Genomic DNA, 21101 nt, shown 5'->3' on the forward strand with positions numbered 1-21101 from the left:
CAAACAGTTTTCTTTTCATTTTCTACTTTTTATTGTTGCAAATGTACTTATCTTTTGAAGTTTGTGTTATTAGTTTCTCACTTATTTTATTTTTCCCTATGTTTAGTTTTTTAAAATTTTTAAAAATTTACCGTATTTTTTTTCGTTTTTTTCTGTTTTTTTCATGTTCATCATATTGTACCCGAGAAAAACCTCACTATTTAAAACTCTGATAAGTTATTTGTGACTATGTTAAAGCTATCATGAGATATATAGAACACATGCGGTATAGAGAATCCATAGAATTGGATTGGGATCTCATTTGTTCTAAGTTAGATGTTTTGGTTCTTAGTTTAATTGTTCTAAATATATTTGCATTAGAATATGATTCAACTAATCCTACCAGTAATGCATTGGATATCCATTGGCTCTACTTTGCTTTTATGTGAAATATGATTTTATGAAAACTGGGCTTCGGAAAAATTAACCTGATCAAACCAGACTTTCAAAATCTAAAAATTTTTACCAGGATTGCCTCTGGACTATTAAGGTGTTTTTAGAAAATTCGCCAATATTTGTTCTAGATTTGAAACTTGTTATGGGTTTGATGCAGAAAATCTTAACATCTGATTTCAAAGTAGAAATAATAATCATAAAATCTAAAACGTGGCCTTGAAATGATGTTCAAAAAGTTTTGGAGTTGATATTCATTCTCAATTGGTCTTATGTATTTTAAATATATCTACATATATATATTTTTATTATTATAAATGGATCTGAAAATGAATCCAATTGTTTGAAAAATATGTACATTTAATTGCTATTAATGGATTTCAACCTAGATTCAATTTTTTTAGAAATTTTATATGTTTTAATCGTCATGAACATATTTGAATTTGGATCCAACCTATTTAAAAATGAATATTTGGTTATGTTAAGTGGCCCGCACCAGCCAATCAAAAATTCATTTTAAAACACTTGAAATTACACTATAATAATTCAAAAATTACGTGGGTTGCGCACACCAGATCTGGTCTGGTGGCACAAGTGCCCACCAGCCAAAAAATCTTGCATTTGCCACTGCTTGTGGTTGTAAAACTGTGGTGTGAAAATACCAATGGCAGTGGAGACACCACCCACATGGTGGCCGCTGTTAATTGACAAGAAAAACTAAATTGTGGTTGCAGGCATGCCAAGAGATAACAACTACTTCTTCCATATGTACTTATATTCATGATGTTATTGCTGTAAATACTTGTTATTTTTAAATGCTTTTATCCGTATATATATTTCATGTTAAGACTGTATTATTTCTCCTCATTTTATGCAATATTATGACAAGAATTATTTCACAATGTGTATATATATATATATATATATGCATGTGTGTGTGTGTTGACATAAAATAGTGGTAGACATTGTACTTAGAACTTGCACAGGTTCTCAACCCCAATTTTTCTGCTGAAGTGATCTAGGATAGAAAAAATAGTGTTGAAGTTGTGTTATTGTGATGATCTAACGTTGCCCACTTTTTGTATTTGGTTTTTTGTGAAACATTGTCTTCAAAGACGTAATATAATTCATTATTTAGGTATTGATTTTCACCCCTCAATTTCCCTTTCCAGGTGATCATGAATAAAAGAGATGGTGACGAGGTTGTTATGTTGTTGTGATCATTTGATGCTGTCCAACTTCTCCATTTTATGAATTGGATTTTGTAATGTAAGGATTTGGAATGCCACAAACTTTTATAGTTTGTGCTTTTATGAAACATTTCGTTTGAATGTATAATCTAATTCATTATTTAAGTGTCGGTGGTTATGCAATGATACCTAATGGTTTGGGGAGGTATAGTTATTTTGAAAATTAATTTTTATGCACTTTGATTTTAACTTAAAATGATTTGCTTTTTTTAAAATAAAAATTTGTCACAAAAGTTGAGATAGTTACATGGACTAAATGGGATATCTCAACCAAAATGCTTAAAAAAAAAGTTGCTTATAAAATATAAATTGACTATGATTTAAGAAACAACTTGTAATTGAATTTGGATTCGGTTTTAAAAAATATCTAATTGAGTTCCAAATCATAGCTTAATTTAGATTCAATTTTCAAATAAATAACATACACACAATATCATCACTGTTTTTTGGTGTTGATGGTACATATCATCAAGAAACCATTTCAATGTTATCGACATTACTGATGACCATGTTGAGGTTGAATTATCATGAGTGAAGGAATCACTGATGGTAACATAAGAGCTCTTAAGAAATGTTGTAATGTTTATTCATTTTAAAAGTTGGTTCTTACCATACCATAACATGGTTGAAATTCAGTTGTATATCTAAAAGTTGACTTTAAATGTGAAAATAAAAGTTGGATTTAAATCAAATTCAGATCGTTAATTTAAAGATCATATTCAAATATGATATAGATTTTTCTTATTTGTATTTGAATATGAATATTTGAAGATCCAATACATTGGGCATGGTAAAGACTACATCTTATTCAAATCTAGTTCATTGATATTCTTACCAAAAAGAAGAGCTTGGTACGCTTGAGTACCTGCAAAGAAGAATGGGGTAAGAAGGATTACTTTCTAGTGTTTAGATTTTAAAACATTATCTTATGGCATAGATGAGGCCTTTAAGGTTTTAATTTGGTGGACAAATTCTTCTTTAGGTAACCATTGCATCAGAGTTTGCATATAATTTCATGTATATTATATTATTTACTGAACCTTTAGGTATTCTTCTATGAGGAACAGGTTGCCAATCCATTGTTTGAAAAACAATCTAATCAATTTGGAATTGGTGGAAGAAATGGCCAAAGGTAGTTCATATTCGAAGGCAACATGTTATGAAGCAACGTTTATTAAGCTCTGTTTGAATGTGTTAGCAAATATTGTCATTTTTATCTTCTTGCTACAAAAATAGCAGAATTAGATTACAAAACAAATTCAAATTGTTGTTTCTACATTGTCATCAATTTGCTCATGGGTGCTTTCCTTTCAATTTATAATTTCAACATCAGGTTGTACGATTATGTTTTATTTATGAAAAGATGGTTTGCTTCTGAATTCATGAGAGTAGAATTTGTCATTGTCTCCATAGCTTATTCAAAGCTTCTAATATATGCTTTCAATATTTTGTCAAGCTTAATAGTATACTTCTATCATCTTGAAATAGTTACATTTATTTGTGGAAATGAAAAATATATATGGTCACTCTACTTTGTGTCTTGTACATATTTATCTAGTATCAATATCCAGAGGTGGAGCTACATAGGTCCCATGGAGCCCAGCCTTCAGTGGCTAGACCTGGGTTGGACGTGGTTCCAGTTGTATGGGGCAGCCCCATGAGACTGGGCTGCTACCCCACATCACGACCCACGATGCCACTTTGAGTCTTCCTCCCCAAAAATCAAAACTAAAATAGAAGTTAGAAGACTTAAAGGGTGAAGACTGATTTTTAAAAAAAAAATGGAAACCCTCGCCTCCTTGCCAGCTGGGACTTCTGCCAGATCACCGGTTCCAGTCAGCGCATTGTAGGTGGGTGAGCTGTGAATCTCTGTCTTTCTATTTTTTAAGTTTCTCCCTCTTGTTCCCTCTCTTTTTTCATTCTCATTTTCTTCATACTTTCCTTAATTTCTCCTTCACTCACGCCTGTGATTTTTGCAGAATATACTGGCCACCAGACTGTCAGTGGGTGATGGATGTGTGATGTTGCTGTGGAGGTGGAAGCCCTTGCTGCTCCACCAGTGGCTCAACCACTGGTGGTGAGTATATTCTTTGATTTTTTACTTTTCTTCTTCTTTTGATTTAGATGTTGAATTTAATTGTTTAATTAGGGATTTGTTGTATAGCATTTAGGGATTTGCTTAATTGTTGTGACATTTGGGGGATTTGTCATGTAGTGTGTAGCATTTAGAGATTTAGCATGTTGTTGTACCTCTGGCCTTGATTACGTGATTCATGTTTGGTCTTTCAACTATTGTTCGTATATGGGTAGCTCCTAATAAATTGATCATCAAAGCATGAATGCTTGCTTAATGAAATTGTTCCTTTTTTATAGTTTCTCATCATTATGAACTTTTTTGTTGACTAGCTTCAAGGCATTGATGATTTCCCCAAAGATGTTTCTTCATGTATCTATTCATTTTAGTTTCCTATTTTTCTTATATATTTACCTTTAGTTGTTTTTGCATTTCTCTCCTTTCTTCAACATATTAGCACTTAACAACATGCCCCGAATGTAGTTCTGTTCTGTTTATGAAATTATTTAATATTTTATAGTTTATATTTTATTTTTTAGGATATATCTGGTATTTAAATGCTTGTGACTTGTTTTACATTTTAAATCTAATGTCTTCATTGTGTGCAGGTTGGTATATTCATAAAAGCATGAAAAGAACAAATTGATAAAGATACCATAAATGTTGCTGACAAGAAGAACTCAAGAATGTGGCTTAGTAACCACGTTCATTCTCATGCAGACGTAATAGCTCACAAGCATGGTGTGGTATGATTGATGTTCCTTCTTACTTTATGTTGATAAAAGTAATTGAACATTGATTTTATAATAGCAGCTTATGTGATCCTAGTTTGAATTTTTATTCTACTTAATTATGTAATTAGCAATCAAAAACTTGTTCAAACACTGTGCACCAAAATTTATTCATATTGACCATTTTCTTTATGAGTAGTCTTTGTTCTACACTTCAACCATCTTTTTTTCCAACTTGTGATAGGTTTGGTCCTTGGAGATGCCATTGCTTACCTGTACAAAGTTGTTTACACATATCAAACCAAATGCTATCAATGCAATCACTTCCTTGAGAAACATGAGATATCTATGTTGGCTGACTTTGAATAATGGTCAACCATACATAATTTAGACTGGTGAGTGGTTGATGTGCACAAAATAATTTTTCTAAAGTGGCTTTTGTATAAGGAGTGAGGTGTTGAATTGGTGTCAGCTTGATCTTATTATTCTTGGTGTTTATGTTATATTGCAGCTTTTAACCTATAAATCAAGCAGCATATTTTCTACTGAAATAAACTATTGCTATTACTAATAGTCTAATACTTTTTTCTATAAGTCTATACTTACACATAGTGATTGAGCTTAAACCAGGAAAAAAACAAACAAGCATCAAAGTATCTCTTGTTCTCTATTATGTAGTTAATAAGTTTTCTTTATATAGACTGCAACAAGCTCTTCATTTACTTTTTGTGAAGACTAAGAAAGGTGTATGTTCATTGAATCACTAGCTATTTTTTAATGAATTTCTAGCTACAAATATGATTCATGGTGATAGAACACAACAGATATATCACAAAGTCGACTTGGTGCTCCAAAGATATGCTTGCCGAAGCAATTTCTGGTCCTAGTTTATTTGCAACACTATTATTCTCATTTGCTTGTCAATCGTGTGCAAGGTATATGCACTTATGCAAACTAGGATATATTTTTCTATCTTCTACTACCTAAGAAGTGAGAAGATCTATGCGAAGAGGATAACTAAGCTTCTAAAGGTTAATAACTTGATAGATAAACTTCTAATACTTGCTAAAGAGGAAGAAAGGCTTTATGAGGACTTCTTATAAATGATCTAAGTGCTATTTGAAAGTTTTTACTTTAATATTATAACAATTTTAACATTTTTTTGGTGAAAATAAACAAGTTTTTATGTATTTGAAGATATTATATATGGATTATATATTGAATATATATTGTTTAATGTTTACAATATAATATATACTTATAATATTTTATTTCATTTCTTATTTAAAAAATGTCTATTTTTGGTAAATATGCTATAAATCAAAAGGATATTAGATCAAGCAAAGAAAGAAAGTCAAGGAAAATCTTGGACCAAGGGTTGAAGGAGATGCAAGAAAAAACACTAAATCAAACCAAGAAGGAGAATCAAGGGTAGAAAGAAATAATATAGAATTTGATGAAGCAAAGTTGCTAGAAAATCCTACTTTTCGTCCCCCTACATTTACTTATCCTCTTAAGATAAGAGAAGATGTTTGTAGAGCATATCTTTTGCGAGGTCCTTGTCAACCTCGTGATTGCGAATTTCAGTCGAATTATCACAAAATGAAAGTTTATTGCAACTTGGTTTGATGAATATTGGTTATAGTATAGTTTTAGTCAACATAGAGCATATTATCGACATTGCCATCTTCCAAGCTAATATATATAGATAAGTTTTGTGTGGCAACATTTACACCTGAATGGTTTAATACTTAGAAAGAGAAGAAGAGACTTGATATGCATGTTAGAGGCCCCAACAGTCATCATAATATGGCAAGGATAAAATTTGAAAAATTGATGTCTAAAAAAAATCATAGTGACTATTTCAAAAGCAGAGTGATCAACAAAAACATGCATAAAAGACTCATCATTGGGTAACTATTATTGTTACTAAATTTTTGTTAAAGCAAGAATTAACATTTCAAGGGCATGATTCCCTTAAGAAAGAAAATCTTATTGAGATTTTAAAGTTCTCCGTAAAGTTGGATAGTGATATAGATAAAGTTGTGTTGAAGAATACTCCAAAAAATAACAAGTTGACATCTCTTGATATACAAAAGGATGTTATCAATGTTTTTACAATGCAAACAACAAATGCTTACACTTTTTTTTCTCTCTTTTACTTGATAATTCTCAAGATGCATCAATTAAAGAGCAAAATGGCCATTGTTTTATGGATTGTTAATGGAAAAGGCCAAATAGTTGAATGATTCCTTGCAATTGTATATGTTCTTTCTTAAAACAAGTACAAGTTCACTCAAAGCTGCAGTCGAGGACATATTTTGTAGATATGGATTGAGCATGTCTAATCTGCGTGGATAGGGTTATGATGGAGCAAACAATATGCTCTTCTATTAAAAGAAAATGTGCATACATATTATATATAGGATTTTGCACCTCATCTCAAATTGGCACTAGTTGTAGTTGCACATAATCATTGGGTACTCGAGACGTTTTTTGATACATTGGCCAAGTTACCAAGTTTCTTTTCTACTTAATGCAAGAGATCAGAGTTTGTTCAAGAAGCAGAATATATTAGAATGGTTGAAACACTTGACTTAGGTGAGCTGGAAACAGGACGAGCATTAAATCAACAAATGAGTTTTAAATGACCTAGTGATACTCGTTGGTCTTCTTATTGTAATGCTATGCTAAGTTTAATGGGCATGTATCATTCTGTAACTAAGGCATTAGAGTTTGTTATAGACAACATAAATAGAATAAGACTTCAAACAGTTGAATTACGATGTAAATTACAAGACGTTGAGGTTGTGTTTGGCTTTCATTTGATGAATAATGTTTTGGGGATGATTGAAATACTTTTACAAGAACTTTAACTTAAAGACCAAGATATTGTTAATACTATGAATTTAATTGCTAAAACGAAACAATGCCTTCAAGATTTGAGAGATGATGGTTGAGAGACTTTTATAAATAAAATGTCTATTTTGCAATGAACTTGACATTCCAATACCTGGACTAGATGATGTATACACACCTCAATGATGACCAAGACGTAAAGCTAAAAAAAATGTTTAGATCATTATCGTATTGAGGTGTTTTACTCTATCATTGATATGTAAGTTTAAAAGTTATATAATCGTTTTACTGAGATAAATATAGAGCTTCTCCTTTCAGTGGGATGTTTAAGCTCAAAAATTTTTTTGCTTCTTTTGATGTAAACAAATTGATTTGTCTTGCTAAATTTTATCAGAGAAACTTTTAAAAAATAGATCTAAAAAAACTTAGAAGTCAATTAAAAGTATATATTAAAGATATGAAGGCCAGTATTGAGTCTTTAAATTTAAATTGTTTGGCAAACTTACAAAAATGTTGGTGAAAATGGGGAAGCACATGGTATTTCCTGAGTTTATTTGTTGCTGAAGTTGGCATTAAATTTACCAGTTGCAACAACACAAGTTGAAAGACCATTCTCAGTCATGAACAATATCAAAACTCAGCTTCATAACAAAATGAGAGATGAATGAGTTAATGATGCTTTAGTTACTTGCGTTGAGAAGGATACATTCAACATCGTCATTGGTTAAGCAACTATGCATTGTTTCCAAAATATGAAGAGTCAGCAAGGTCAAATGTGAATTTGTTCTTAATTATAGTTTTGGACTTGCTTTTTGTGAATAATAGTTATTTGATTTTTTTTGGGTCAATTGTAAATGTGCACAGAACTATAGCTATTCCATTTGTTTTTGTGGAGTCACTTGAAAATATGTGTAGTTGTAATTAATTGAATCACTTTTTGAAGCCAATTATAAACTTGTTCATAGTTATTGTTATTTATTTTGATTTTTAATGCCAATTGAAAATTTGATAGTTATGTTGAGTGCTCCATGTAATTTTTTTTCCCTTTTCAAAGCAATAAAGTTGTTCAATATGCTACTAAAGAAGGCAAAGCTGCCAAGAAGGAAAGGCTTTTGAAAAGGGCTCAGGCTAACGCTGAAGGGGAACTTGTGGAAGTTAAAAGGCCAATGGTTGTAAATGATCCTCTCACTTAGCCTATCAGCCCACAATCCTTTCGTGAACTTCTTGCTTCTCTCAAAGTTTTGTTTTGTCCTTGACATTCTTTAGTTCTGAAAAAATGTTGTTGGCCAACATGAACATATATGTGGTATCACAAATAACATCTCATGGAATACAGGAAACTACCTCCCGTTTAAAACAAAGGTCAAGTTTTACTTTATGATCATTGCATTTGCCAAAAAAATTGACTGCTGGTTAGTCCATACAATAAAATATACAAAATTAGCTAAAACCATCCTTGTTTAGAAACCCACTCTATAAGTATGGCAAATGACACAAACAAGGAAACAGTAACATCTACCACTATGCTTCACCAAATGACTATTACTAAGCATTTGGTATCCCAAGTTAATTCTTCCTTACAATTTAGTCTTGGAGTCTAGCCATTGCCTTGTTTTGTCTAAAACTCTTTAAACATAATCAAGAAATGAGTATCCCTTTTGGCTTTTCATTTCAATTTTCGCTCATGATTTATACTTTTGATGTTAAAAAGGCTAAATTGGTAGCTTTACCATACAAATTATAAACTAAATGAAGGAAAATATTTCCTTTAGCATCTCTACAAAAAGAAAGGAACAGCCGATACTTGAAAGGATATGCAAGTAGACAAGCAAGGAAAAGGAGCGACAATCTATTAACTAAGAAGTCAGCCTGGACTAAAGATGACACTAGGAGTTTAGGAGGTACAAAATATTGAACATAGGAAGCTTAGAGTTTTGGAATAGTGGCCAACAAACTGTAAATGCCTCAAAAGATCCATCTTCATACCAAAACACATTTAAATCCAGTACTGCTAGAAATATCCACAAATAGCAGGAACACAAATGTTTTCTTCATAAAGGAAGAAAGTTGAGAAGACAAATTGTTTGCATCCAATATTTTTGGTAGTGTAGAAAACCTTACTTTTATAATTGAGCTTGTGCTTAAAAAAGGAGACCCACCCATCGGTACGAGGTCCGGCCATTCATGACACCTTTATCAGGAGTAACCGGTCCAAGGACTAAACATCTCCTTAAACATCCAAGTCATCTCTAGTGAGGTTCTATATGCTTCTATATAGTTTTGGAGATTTGGATCTTGAAAACTCAATTTGGGTCTTGGATCGTAGAGAAATTTTTGGAACCTAATTTGGATTTTGGAAAAATGAATTTGATTTAGTTTTAATTTGGATCAAATAGGAATACTTGATTTGGATTTGGAAAATTGGAAAACTTGACCTGATTTGGAAATTTAATTTGGGTTTGGAAACTTGATTTGGAAAATTGGAAAACTTGACTTGATTTGGAAATTTAATTTGGATTTCGAAACTTGATTTTGAAAATTGGAAAAACTGACTTGTTTTGGATATTTGATTTGGAACATTGGAAAACTTGACTTGATTTGGAAATTTAATTTGGATTTAGAAACTTGATTTGAAAAATTGGAAAACTTGAGTTGATTTGGAAATATGATTTGGATTTGGAGCAAGGTTTTAACAAGCTTTGGTGTAAAAAATAAAACCAAATCTCAAAATATTGTCACTAGAGAAATGCTTGGTTTTTGGTAAAATTCTTGTATTCTTGATTTAGGAGGAGAGAGAGAGAGAAAAATGAAGAAAAATCTTGAGACAACCTTGTCGTTCGAACTTCAAGGGGTTTGGAAATTGTTGGATTTGAAATATATATAATATATATATTCTTTAAAATTACTTGGTTGAAGCCATGGGTTTAGCATATTCTTTAAGGTCTAAGCTATAATATATAGCTTAGGGTTGTTCTCTTAAGATTCACAAGCAATGGTCCACACGTGCCATGCTTGTACATAACAGGTGCTTGCGTATGCATGGATGTAATGTCTACATGTCACTATTCATGCTCCTCTCTCTATATAAGATTCGTTCAAGCCAACATATGATCATGATAAAAGACTTGATTTTTTTTTTTTTCAATTGTGGGTCGTCCTTTAAATGACCATTTGATATTGAATGTTAAGGGTCGATTTTGTAGGGAATCGATCCTTTAGCTTGAATTAGATACTTCGAAAATTGGTTTTTTGATTTATAAAACTTCTATATTTCTAAAACTTAAAGTCCTTTGAAGAGCCAAAATTGAGTTGAAAAGCCCTTCTTTCTTTGTGAACTTAGGAAATTCTTCTTGGAATAGTTGAATTGGAAAAAATTGGCGGCTTGTAACGAACTTGAGAGCTTACAAGGTTTGCTTTTAGAAAGCTTTTGGTTTGTTTTAGTCATGGCTACCTTGAGATTCTTGCTTTCTCAAATTCTCGTTGAGAATAACCTTGGTAAAAACATGTCGAATTGCTTGATTCTAGCTCACACGGGCTCCATAAAAATACTCAAATCTTTGATTTTGTCAAGTTTTCATGAAAGTCTTATTGATCTCTGCTTCTTGAATTCTTGGTTGGGTTTTTATGAAAACTTATAAATATGAATTTTGTAAGTTCTTAACCTTGGTCGGAAATCATAAGCTTGAGTTTGTTAAATTCTGGTTTTGCCAGGTTTTAGTGAAAAGTACTACAATTTTTTTTCTCTTGCAAATTCTTGATTTTGGGAGAAAATCATAAACTTGGATCCTCATTTTGCCAAGTTTGGTAAAGATTTCTATATCAGCTTTTGTAAATTGTTGATTTATCAAATCCATGAAAACTTTGAAATTTTTTATTTTGGAAATTCTTAGATAACTTCTTGATCTTGCTGGGTTTAGTTAAAACCCATTCTACTTGATTTTGAAATATTTGATTTAGCCAAATCCATAAGAACTTTAAAATCTTTTATTTTAATTCTTGTTTTGGATGGTTTTATGATACTTGCAAATTCGTGATCTTGAAAATCCCATGGTTTTGCCGGATTTGGTGGAGTCTCTCAAAATCATGGAGATGACCTGCCGTGGGTGGGGATGCATAATTTCATATCCTCACATAGCAATATCTTTGATTTCAAAATTTGTTTTCAAGAAAAACTACAGCTTGATTCCTGGGTTAGCGTCTAGAGTTTAAAGTTAATCTCTAAGTTTGGATTTAAGGTTTCGACCTGTATTGTCCATTAAAATAGGGAGCATAAAAGCCAATTCTTACAAAATGCGTCCAAGTCTATAACAAAGATTTTGAAGTAAGATTAGAAATTTTGTAGAAACATTGAGGTGCATACAGTTTCCCACTTTATCTTCAGAAACCAAATAGGAAAATTGTTAAAGAGATGGTCTACATTCCATTCTGATAGTCTGTGAAGCAATATGAAGCCTCTTTACACGTTTCCAAAGAGTAGAGACTGAAAACATCATCATCAAGCTTCATCTAAACCACATGAATGTGATATTCAATCCAAGTATCGAATATTAATCCGGTTGAACTACAGTATGAAATAGATCTGATCGTACCCTGAAACCAAACCGGCGAAACTACTATTGACCTCAAAATCTCAAGACTGACACAGCTGAACTGAAGTTAAACATCGAGTCCCGTTGCCACTCACCTGATCCCCTTTGGTGTAGAAATATGGATGCACATCAGCCGAGTCGAGCTCGAGTTGGGTTGTTTGAACTCAACTTGACTCAGAAAACTCAAGCTCGAGCACCACTCAAACTCGATTCGCGCTCGGGAGAACAAGCTTGAGGCTGAATTCAACTCGATGATACAATGTCAAGCTCAAACTTGACTCGTTGAACTCATTTATGTTAAGCATGCCTTGTTTCTTTTAACTCATTTAACTCGATTAACTAGTTCAATTGCTACTCATTTAATTATTTTCTCATTATAATTCAAATATTCAGTATGTAGTTGAACCGAGTTGAGTTTAAATGAGTCAAGTTCTTACAACTCTATCTCAACTCATTTACCATTTTGAGCATACACTTGAACTTGACATCGACTCATTTATAAATAAGTCTATTTGCGTTGAGCATTAACGAGAAAGCTTGACTCGAACTTGAGCTGGCTCGACTCATTGTGCAGCCCTAGGTAGCAAACATCAAAAGAGGGCAACTAGCTACCATCAACTCTTATTCCACACATGTAATCTATCTTGAAATTCATTATTAGCGTTAGCAATTTACTTCATTAATTAACCTATCTATGTCACCCACATAAGAATTTCATGTACTCCTTCAACAAATAAATGTTTCTTAAACTGCAATACTGGACACGCTTAAATGACTACTCCTAAAAGAAAGAGATTGATTTTCACAAAATCGCAATACTTATCAAGTTTATTCATGAATTTACATGCGTGTCACTTACTACTTCTAAAAAGAGAGTTGGATTTTTCACAAAATCTCAATATTTGTCATGTTCAATCATGAATTTACATGCATGCACGTCACAGAAACCACATGACTATTTGATTCATCGAGAACAAGGAGGTGAGCAGTTTATGGGTTTCACCGGGGAACCCAACTAACATCTTGATTGAAAAGGAGAAAACCAAGGGAAAGTGAAACACTGTGGACCACTTAGGATAAATTATTTTATGAATTTGTCTCAAAAATTTGATAGATTTTATGGATACGGAGTTTTAATGTTCCATAAACCTGCTCTAATTTTTTAGATAGGTTTACGAAAAATTACCAAAATGTTCCAACTACCAAACGGTCCCTTAATACCACTATTCATAGCCCAAACACTTGCTTATCAGAAAGAGAGAAAAAAGTCTTAAAAGTGTCGATATAAAAATAAATATTTTTGTTAATCTGTGTGAGCGACGGTGCTTACAGTTTCCTCCCTGGGTAGAGGAGAGGACAGATGCTTCGCTGGTTCGTGCATGGTTTGGTTTAGCATCACGGGAAGGAGAACATGCGGATTCACCAAAGAAATCTATATGGTATCCAACTAATATATATATATATATATATATATATATATATATATATATATATATATATATATATATATATATATATATATATATATATATATATATTAATTTGACCATTTGGATTTGAATTTAGATGAGATGTCGTTTTAGATACTATTGACATCCCTGCTGACAAGATAGCTCGTATCATTTGTAGAACGTGTAAAGATTATGCTTTTTTTTTAAATGTCTTTACTTCCTTGCTAATTTAGGAGGGTTAAACACCTTAACATAAATAAGCTTTTACTTCAAAAAAATTGTTTTTTAAATTAATTTTCAAATACTTGTCGAAATATTTGTGATTATGTTCTGATCTTATGACAAAATAAGGCATTCTGAACTATTCACTTTTACTGTGTTGAAAAATATACACTAGTATTTTTTTTTTCTTCTCAAACATTGTTATTCTTGAGCTATACATATGAAGTTTCACTGCAGCCATTCAGCAGGATTTTTATGTGGATCTTTAGACAAGTCCGATCCATATATGCATTATAACGGCTACTTTGGACCAGCGGTCAAGAAATCTAAAGTGTATCTGATTGCACCAACGGCCATAAGTCGCAGTCCTTCGGCTACCTTTTCCTCCTCCTCCCTCTCGCCCTCTTTCTCGCTTCCGTTCTCTCTCGCTCGCTCTCCCTGCCGATGGAATACGCCGCTCACAAGACCGTCCCTCGCTGGAAGCCTCCTCAACGGCGGATACCCACATCCGCCCCTGCAACGCCGGACATACGTGCGACCACGATCAAGAACGCATGTGTGTCTCCGGAATTCAAGAGAGTTCGTTCCAGGGATTCGCCGTACATCAAGGCGAAGGATGCTCAGGTGATCTTTCTGTCCCCATCATTTTTGTCTGTCCTGCATTGCTTGAACATTGGCTGATTCTTTTTAATCTAAAGGATTCAGATGCGCGTATTCTGTCTTTGATATCTTCATTGCATTATTATTGGTATGAAAAGACGGAAGAACTTCTTGGGTAGTGAAACGCGTGTGGAATTAGATGTTTTTCTTACGACGACCGATTTGATTGGTACAAAAAAGTATAAGTGGCGTGATTTTGCACAGCAGAATCGTAGGACGAACGTGGTTTAATTCCATATATATTTTCCCGTCAAATATTCTGATCTTAAATAAGAGAAGGGGGAGAAAGACGGTAGCAAAGCACGCCAAACAATTATCGGTCACATCAGCTTATGATCGATGTTTCTTCATGGAGTCTGACGAAGTTAATTAAAGAATCAGAAAAGTATTCCTATCATTTACCATTGCTGGCTGCGTGCACAAAAGCAGACACTCCTCCAGCACACTGTCACGCAAGAACATGGGATATCCAGGGATGGGGCCTGGCCAACAGCCGATTGACCCATACACAAGGTCCGTCCTCCTGCCTGCGATTTGTTGCACCCGCTGGAACATCTGTGGTGTTTTCTGCTTATTGCTGCCGCTACGGAGTCTGATAGCTGTTTCTTGCGATAATTGTCCGGCATATAATAGGTTATGTTGTCCAAAACAACGTTTATGTTGCTAATTTCTGGCTTGCTTCTTTTGCCTTATGCTGTTGCAGTTGATCGATAAGGATTTGAATAAGGCAGTCCCTCTCTTCTGGAATGCGATCAACAGTGGGGATCATGTGGAGAGTGCACTTAAAGACATGGTTGTGGTGATGAAACAATTGAACCGAGCAGAAGAAGGGATTGAAGCAATCAAGTCCTTTCGTTCTCTGTGCTCATCAGAATCTCAGGATTCACTAGATAATCTCCTCATTGATCTCTACAAGGTATACTATGGAATAAAGTATAAGCATGTACCTTATTATGAAACAATAATAGGACGATCAATGTTTACATGTTAGTAATCTATTAGGGATCAAATGTAGTGTGAGAGCATGTTTTGAGAACTACATTTTTTTAGTGCAACTTTTGAGCGTGTTGCATAATATGCATGTTGTTCGTGAAACTAACGGGGATTGATTCATAAAATGCACTAATTCATGAAATTGTTTTCCATCATGGTTCCTAGCAAATGTATCTCCTTAAGCAACATTTACATGTGTTTATAACTAAGTTGTGTGGGTTTTTGGTTGACAGAAATGTGGTCGCCCGGATGAGCAGATAGAGCTGCTACAGTATAAGCTGAAGATGTTAAAAGAAAACTGTGCCTTATTAGGCAAGCAAAAGAAGCTGATTAGATCGCAAGGTAAGCGATTCTACATCACCACAGAACAAGAAGAGTCCAGGTTGCTAGGCAACTTGGCCTGGGCATATTTGCAACAAGGGAATTATAGACAAGCAGAAGGCTTATACAGGTACCCATCTTTTGACTTCTCATTCATGACAGTCTTGACACAAAATTCTGAAACCATAAGAACTGTATTACTGTGTAAAAATTGAAGGCTGCCTTTTATCCTTCTTCTGACTTCTCATTCATGTGAAGTCTGACACAACATTCTGAAACCATAAGAACTGTAATAATGTGTAAAAATTAAAGGCTATCTTTAATCCATTATGCCAACCATATCCTTTTGTGCTTTTTGCACAAGCGCTTCCTCCTCAATGCCTTCTGTGTTCTGGTCTCAATGGTGAAAATTTTTGAATCATATTCTCTTTGTCTTACTATTAACAGACTACAGTAATCTAAACTTAATCTTGATCAATAAACTGTTAGCTTGTATAATTATTAAATTATAACCTAATCATCAAATATGTTTAGCAGTAAATCCTCTTCATGAACAATAAGTTTGTCCTGTCATTGGTAAATACAGAAAAAAAATAACAAAGAAGTAAATTAATTTCAAGTTTCTTTGTAATTAGCATTCGTGGTTACTTCTCTACCTACATTAAGGGCGAGTTCTGTACGTAAATATTGACCACTTGCCTATCAGCAGGCAAGCTTTGAGACTTGAGCCAGATGACAACAAGAAATGCAATTTGGCCATCTGTTTGATGCAGAAAGGGGAGACTGAAGAAGCAAAATTTCTGGTTCAGAGTGTAATATCTGGATTATCATCATCACCTGAAGATGCTTCTGCTTTCCCAAAGTCCTGTTTGAAGTCTCTAGAGCGTGCCTGCCAAATGCTGGATGACACTGAGCTTCTATCTTCTGCAATTACACAAAAACCAGCGAAAAATGAGCTTGGACATCACCACCCTGTTCATGGAAATGAAGAGAAAATAAAAGATTCACTCCATAGTGGGAACTGCAGTTATCTATATGATGAACATGAAGAAGCATCAAGGGCTCATACTTTATCCCATTTGAATAATTGGAATCATAACTTTGAAGGGGAATTATTGAGTGTCAGCAGTTACAGGCAAGGAATTCCGACACACAACTTGAATTCTGAAGATTTTGAAAGTGAGAATTGGAATCCAAATGTACAACTACAACCTAAATTCACTGGACATCTGGAAAGTTGTCATCTGGAATTATCTGCCAGGGAACATGTCAGGAACATTTTCAGTTCACCACCCAATACTGAAACTAGACATAGTTCAGTTAAGTGGGAAAACAAGCCAGCTTGTTGTTCCTTGAAGCCGAAGCTCATTGAATTCCCACGGAGACGAGCTGTTAGCCGGTCATTATCATCTCAGCTCAGTAGCTGCATCATTGACGAGAATAAAAAATCTGAGCCCAAATGGGATCACATATATGAACACTTCTTTCTGCCAGCTAACTTGTTTGATGTGACACCTTAACTGGGGGATTTGCCAACTCCATGAAGCTTTCAGCCATTGATTAGTTAGGAAGGCCCTTTGATCAGTGAGAACCTATGTTATCAGAAGGAACTCATTATTTTTCGTCTTAAATACATAGTGATATAGTATATCTGTTGGGACCTGGTCTCATTCTGCCCATGATAGCTGATACCTGCCCTGGTCCCCTCCTTACTCAAAGGAGTGCAAGGGAGGGATCGGTTGAAGTTCCCTCCCACTCTCTCACACACATTATTCCAAATGCATAGAAGGTGCAAAAAGCTGCCATGGGACCTACTGTTATGCATTCATGGAGTCTGTAAGGATTGGTCTAGCTGATATGAATTATGTAGTCCTTATGACATTTTAGCATTGTTACAGAATCCAGCTTCAAATATAGGATTGGAAGTGTGAACTACTGGTCAACTCCAGTGGTTAACCCTCACACAGATTATTCCAAATGTATAGAAGCTTTTCAAACAACTGCCATTGGGACCTATTGTTCTGCATTCATGGAGTCTGTAAGAATTGGTATAGCTGATATGAATTTGGAAATCTGATTTTATATATATATATATATATATATATATATATATATATATAAAATCAGATTTCCAAATTCATATCAGCTATACCAATATTCCTTAGGACATTTTAGCATTGTCTACAAAATCCAGCTTGAAATATAGCATCGAAAATGTGAACTTCCTAGGAGGGAACTAGGAAGCCCCATAATCTGTATGAGACTCTTATTCTATGTCCACGTTTGGCCTTATCACTACAAGGTGATGGCGTTGGCCATTAATTACCTTTTTCTAATGACAAAGGGAAGCATAAAGTTTTGTAGTGTCAAAGCTTGTGGTTGACTTGCATGTTGAGGGTTTTCTACAAGACACTGCACCACCAAGCGTCATGATGGCTTTTCTGGTAAAGAATTTACTCTCAGGTATGCTCAGCTTTTTGTTTTTCAATTCTTTTTTTTGCTTAATTTGTGAGACAGTGATCCTGGAAGGGTGATAGGCTATTGCTTGATGTCAGTATCATCCTTGTGTGAAATCAGCATCATGTCCTTCCACTCAGCTGATTTTTTCCAGATCAGGTATTGGTCCTTCTTGCCCTTTTGGCTGGATATTATAGAACCACTATGGTCTGGGATATTGGGTTGATACTTTGCGACACAAACTCAATTGAAGTTTGAATAAGGCCGTAATGATCCTACTTGCACAGTTCACAACGGTTAGGCATTTAACTCCCATGAAGTATTCTGTTGCTCTGGATGGTGAAGATATCGTTGGGTTACCATATGATGTGTCACCTCATTTGTGCTAATATTTTGAGTCTTTCTGTGGAGAAAACGTTCAACTGGATTATCATATGCTGTCTATAAACAGTTAACAATTGAAGAGCATTGATGGAGAAGTGCTGTAAGGATTTATGCTTCTGCAAATGATTTTCTTTCATCACAGGATGTAGGAGGGATAAGTCATTTGGTTTCCTCACTGACAACTTTGTTAAACTTTTGCTGAGTGGAAAGGTGCATCCCATTTACTATTCTAGTTAATTTCAATATGAGCCTATTTATCTTTACATAATGCAGCAAAAGCAAGATGACTTATGACGTTTCAAATCTACTGTCATCGTTGAATCTGTTTGGAAAGGTAAAATTAGTTAGATGTTCCTTTTATGTATGAGGATTGAATGCAGAAATTTGATTAAATAGCACGATGATGAGTATTTTCCCTTTCTGAAACTTTTCGATGGCTATGTGGTCTGACACATTATTTTGTCACAGAAAGCCTGCATTTAGATGGTTGGGTGTTGATGGCAAGCCTAAGAACTCCAGTTCCATCCGTTCACCTCATATCCCTGAGGAAGAGAGCTCACCTGATCTCTGAGGAAGAGAGCAAGAAGAAGAGTGTTTGATACAGAACTTGCTAGTGTGGCACTAACCTTGATAAAGTCTCGCTTCTCACTATATGGAAGCTTCGCAATCATGTATACATAAGTGACTGCTGGAGGATGTCAATCGCTTTGCCGTTTTCCTAATGTTAATATTTTTGTACCTTGATGTACACTAGACTACTAGTAAACAGCTCTGATGTACACTAGACTACTGGTAAACAGCCCATGGACCGTGATAATGTCTTTTCATTGACAGCATTTTGGTTGGTTTGCTACAGGCGTGATTGTTTTTTTTGCAATAGTTACCTAACCATACTTTGCAATAGCTGTTACCTAACCATACTGTTTCATTTAACTTTCAATAATGAGTGTTTGAGATTTCTTGTTTTCAATTTGCAGATATCTGATTGTCAAGTGTCTGGCTTGTGGATGCTTCCACCAATCACTAACAATGGAAGAAACCAATTTTGAACGAGCATTGCTCAGAAAATTTGTGAAAATTTTTCAAACTTATATGCATTGGCTTAACTTTTATCTTACCATGGTCCCAGTCAAATACGACAAATCGTCGATTTATGCCTCACTGCATGTTTTTAGGACGCACGCAGCTGTTAGCTGGGTGAATTTTCAGAAAAAACCAATTCTTTTGAGAATAAAATTCTGGATAACTTCACAATAAATTCGTTTTGGTTAACAAAATATTCCCTAAATATTTGTTTTCTTTTTACAACTTTACTCATTGCACTGTGCATTTAATTTTATGTACTAGTAACTATATTTCTAGAGAAAGAATATTTACCGCTAATAATAATACGACAACCATGCAAATAACTTGTTGAAACAGTTAAGCATGATATTCAACCTAGGATCATGGCATGGAAAGGTATAAAGTCAAAATATACTAAAACTCGTGACAATTCGAATTTCATTTTGTAGACAGTACAACTATTTGTGATCATTAACCCTCGTTTGATCCTAATCAAAAATCTCATGTGCTAATCCTAGTCTAGGACGCTCTATATTGAGTACATAACAAGGAAAAAGGACAGTTGGGGTAAAAGGAAGACGTCTTTTTCGTGACAGCTGAATCTTTCCACTGTGGCTTTAAAACTCATACAAGTGTCGTGTTCAAGACAATGTCGTAAACGTCTGAGGGCAACTTTTAGATGCTGGCAAGGACAAGCAGTTAATTTAGTTAGGATCAAATTTACTTGATGTAATCAGCCAGATGCCACTTCTCTTAGAAAAATTAGAATCGCATTTTCCACATATATTATACGGTAAACCTTTTAGGGATGTCAACACGTTGAATTTGAACCTATATATCCTTTACCTAACCTTGGGCACCGGGCCGGATCGCCGCCGGATACTCGGCCCGGCTCGGGCTCGGGTCGGGCTCAACAAAAATGGTTATCGGACTGGTTCTATCGGCCCCAGCCCGGTTCGTACTTTAATGGGTCGGGCTGGGCTTGAAATTCTGCCCGTCGACGACCCGAAAAGCCCAAAAAATTTTTTTTTTCAAAGATTTGGGACTTGGGGTTTCATTTTTTCACCCCCGACGCCCTGCCGTTCTCCTCCGGCTCTGCGAGACGGCGAGTTTGCGACTGCCTCCTCCTGTCCTCCCTTGCCAATGCCATCACCACCTCGCCATCACCGGCAAGGCCGTCATTGCCTCGCCAATCGCCAAAAAGCTTGGGGGAACAGTCAACAACGCCAAGTTGCCTTTGTCGGTTACCCACTCCAACCACGACCCTCATTTAGGCGGCCTCATCCTTGATCACAAGGCGAGCCATGCGGCTGGTGGTCCGACCAGAATGGAGAACGAGAAAATAGCTGTTATCCAGTTTCAGATTTCACCACCAAAAAATGATATTGAGCAGAGCATCGTGGTCTCAGATTATACTCAGATGGAGAGGATTCTCAAACAGTCTCTGATTAAAAAGATCAAAGCTACTCATTGCAATGTCTTGTTGATCCAAAATAGCATCCTCATTCTTCCATGACGCAGTCACCAATCTCTCGCTGCACTTCAGATTAAGCATTTCCATGAGGAAAAATTGGGGTTCACCTAATGGTGAAGGAAATTTTTTTTGGGGAAGA

General features: G+C 34.8%; 1 protein-coding gene and 1 long non-coding RNA gene across 4 annotated transcripts; both read left to right on the forward strand.

Moving 5' to 3' along the window:
• Nucleotides 1-13968: 13968 nt before the first annotated feature.
• LOC116266571 (protein POLLENLESS 3-like) lies at nt 13969-17630 on the forward strand. Of its 3 annotated transcripts, XM_031647825.2 has the most exons (5): nt 14147-14232; nt 14307-14781; nt 14972-15184; nt 15495-15712; nt 16289-17630. In XM_031647825.2, exons 3-5 carry the CDS (start codon nt 15059-15061, stop codon nt 17100-17102), a joined length of 1158 nt encoding a protein of 385 aa, XP_031503685.1. In that variant the 5' UTR covers nt 14147-14232; nt 14307-14781; nt 14972-15058; the 3' UTR covers nt 17103-17630. The 3 variants fall into 3 exon arrangements, with proteins under 3 accessions (XP_031503683.1, XP_031503684.1, XP_031503685.1); XM_031647823.2 differs by lacking the exon at nt 14307-14781 and having other exon boundaries at nt 13969-14232; XM_031647824.2 differs by lacking the exon at nt 14307-14781 and having other exon boundaries at nt 13969-14232; nt 16292-17630.
• An 83-nt stretch (nt 17631-17713) lies between these two features.
• Nucleotides 17714-19259, forward strand: LOC126410658 (uncharacterized). Its single transcript, XR_007575134.1, has 2 exons — nt 17714-18757; nt 18892-19259. It is a non-coding gene; the product is annotated as an uncharacterized LOC126410658 (long non-coding RNA).
• The last annotated feature ends 1842 nt before the right edge of the window (nt 19260-21101 follow it).

The sequence above is a fragment of the Nymphaea colorata genome, chromosome 13 (assembly GCF_008831285.2).
Source record: "Nymphaea colorata isolate Beijing-Zhang1983 chromosome 13, ASM883128v2, whole genome shotgun sequence".
In the NCBI taxonomy this organism is placed as follows: domain Eukaryota; kingdom Viridiplantae; phylum Streptophyta; class Magnoliopsida; order Nymphaeales; family Nymphaeaceae; genus Nymphaea; species Nymphaea colorata.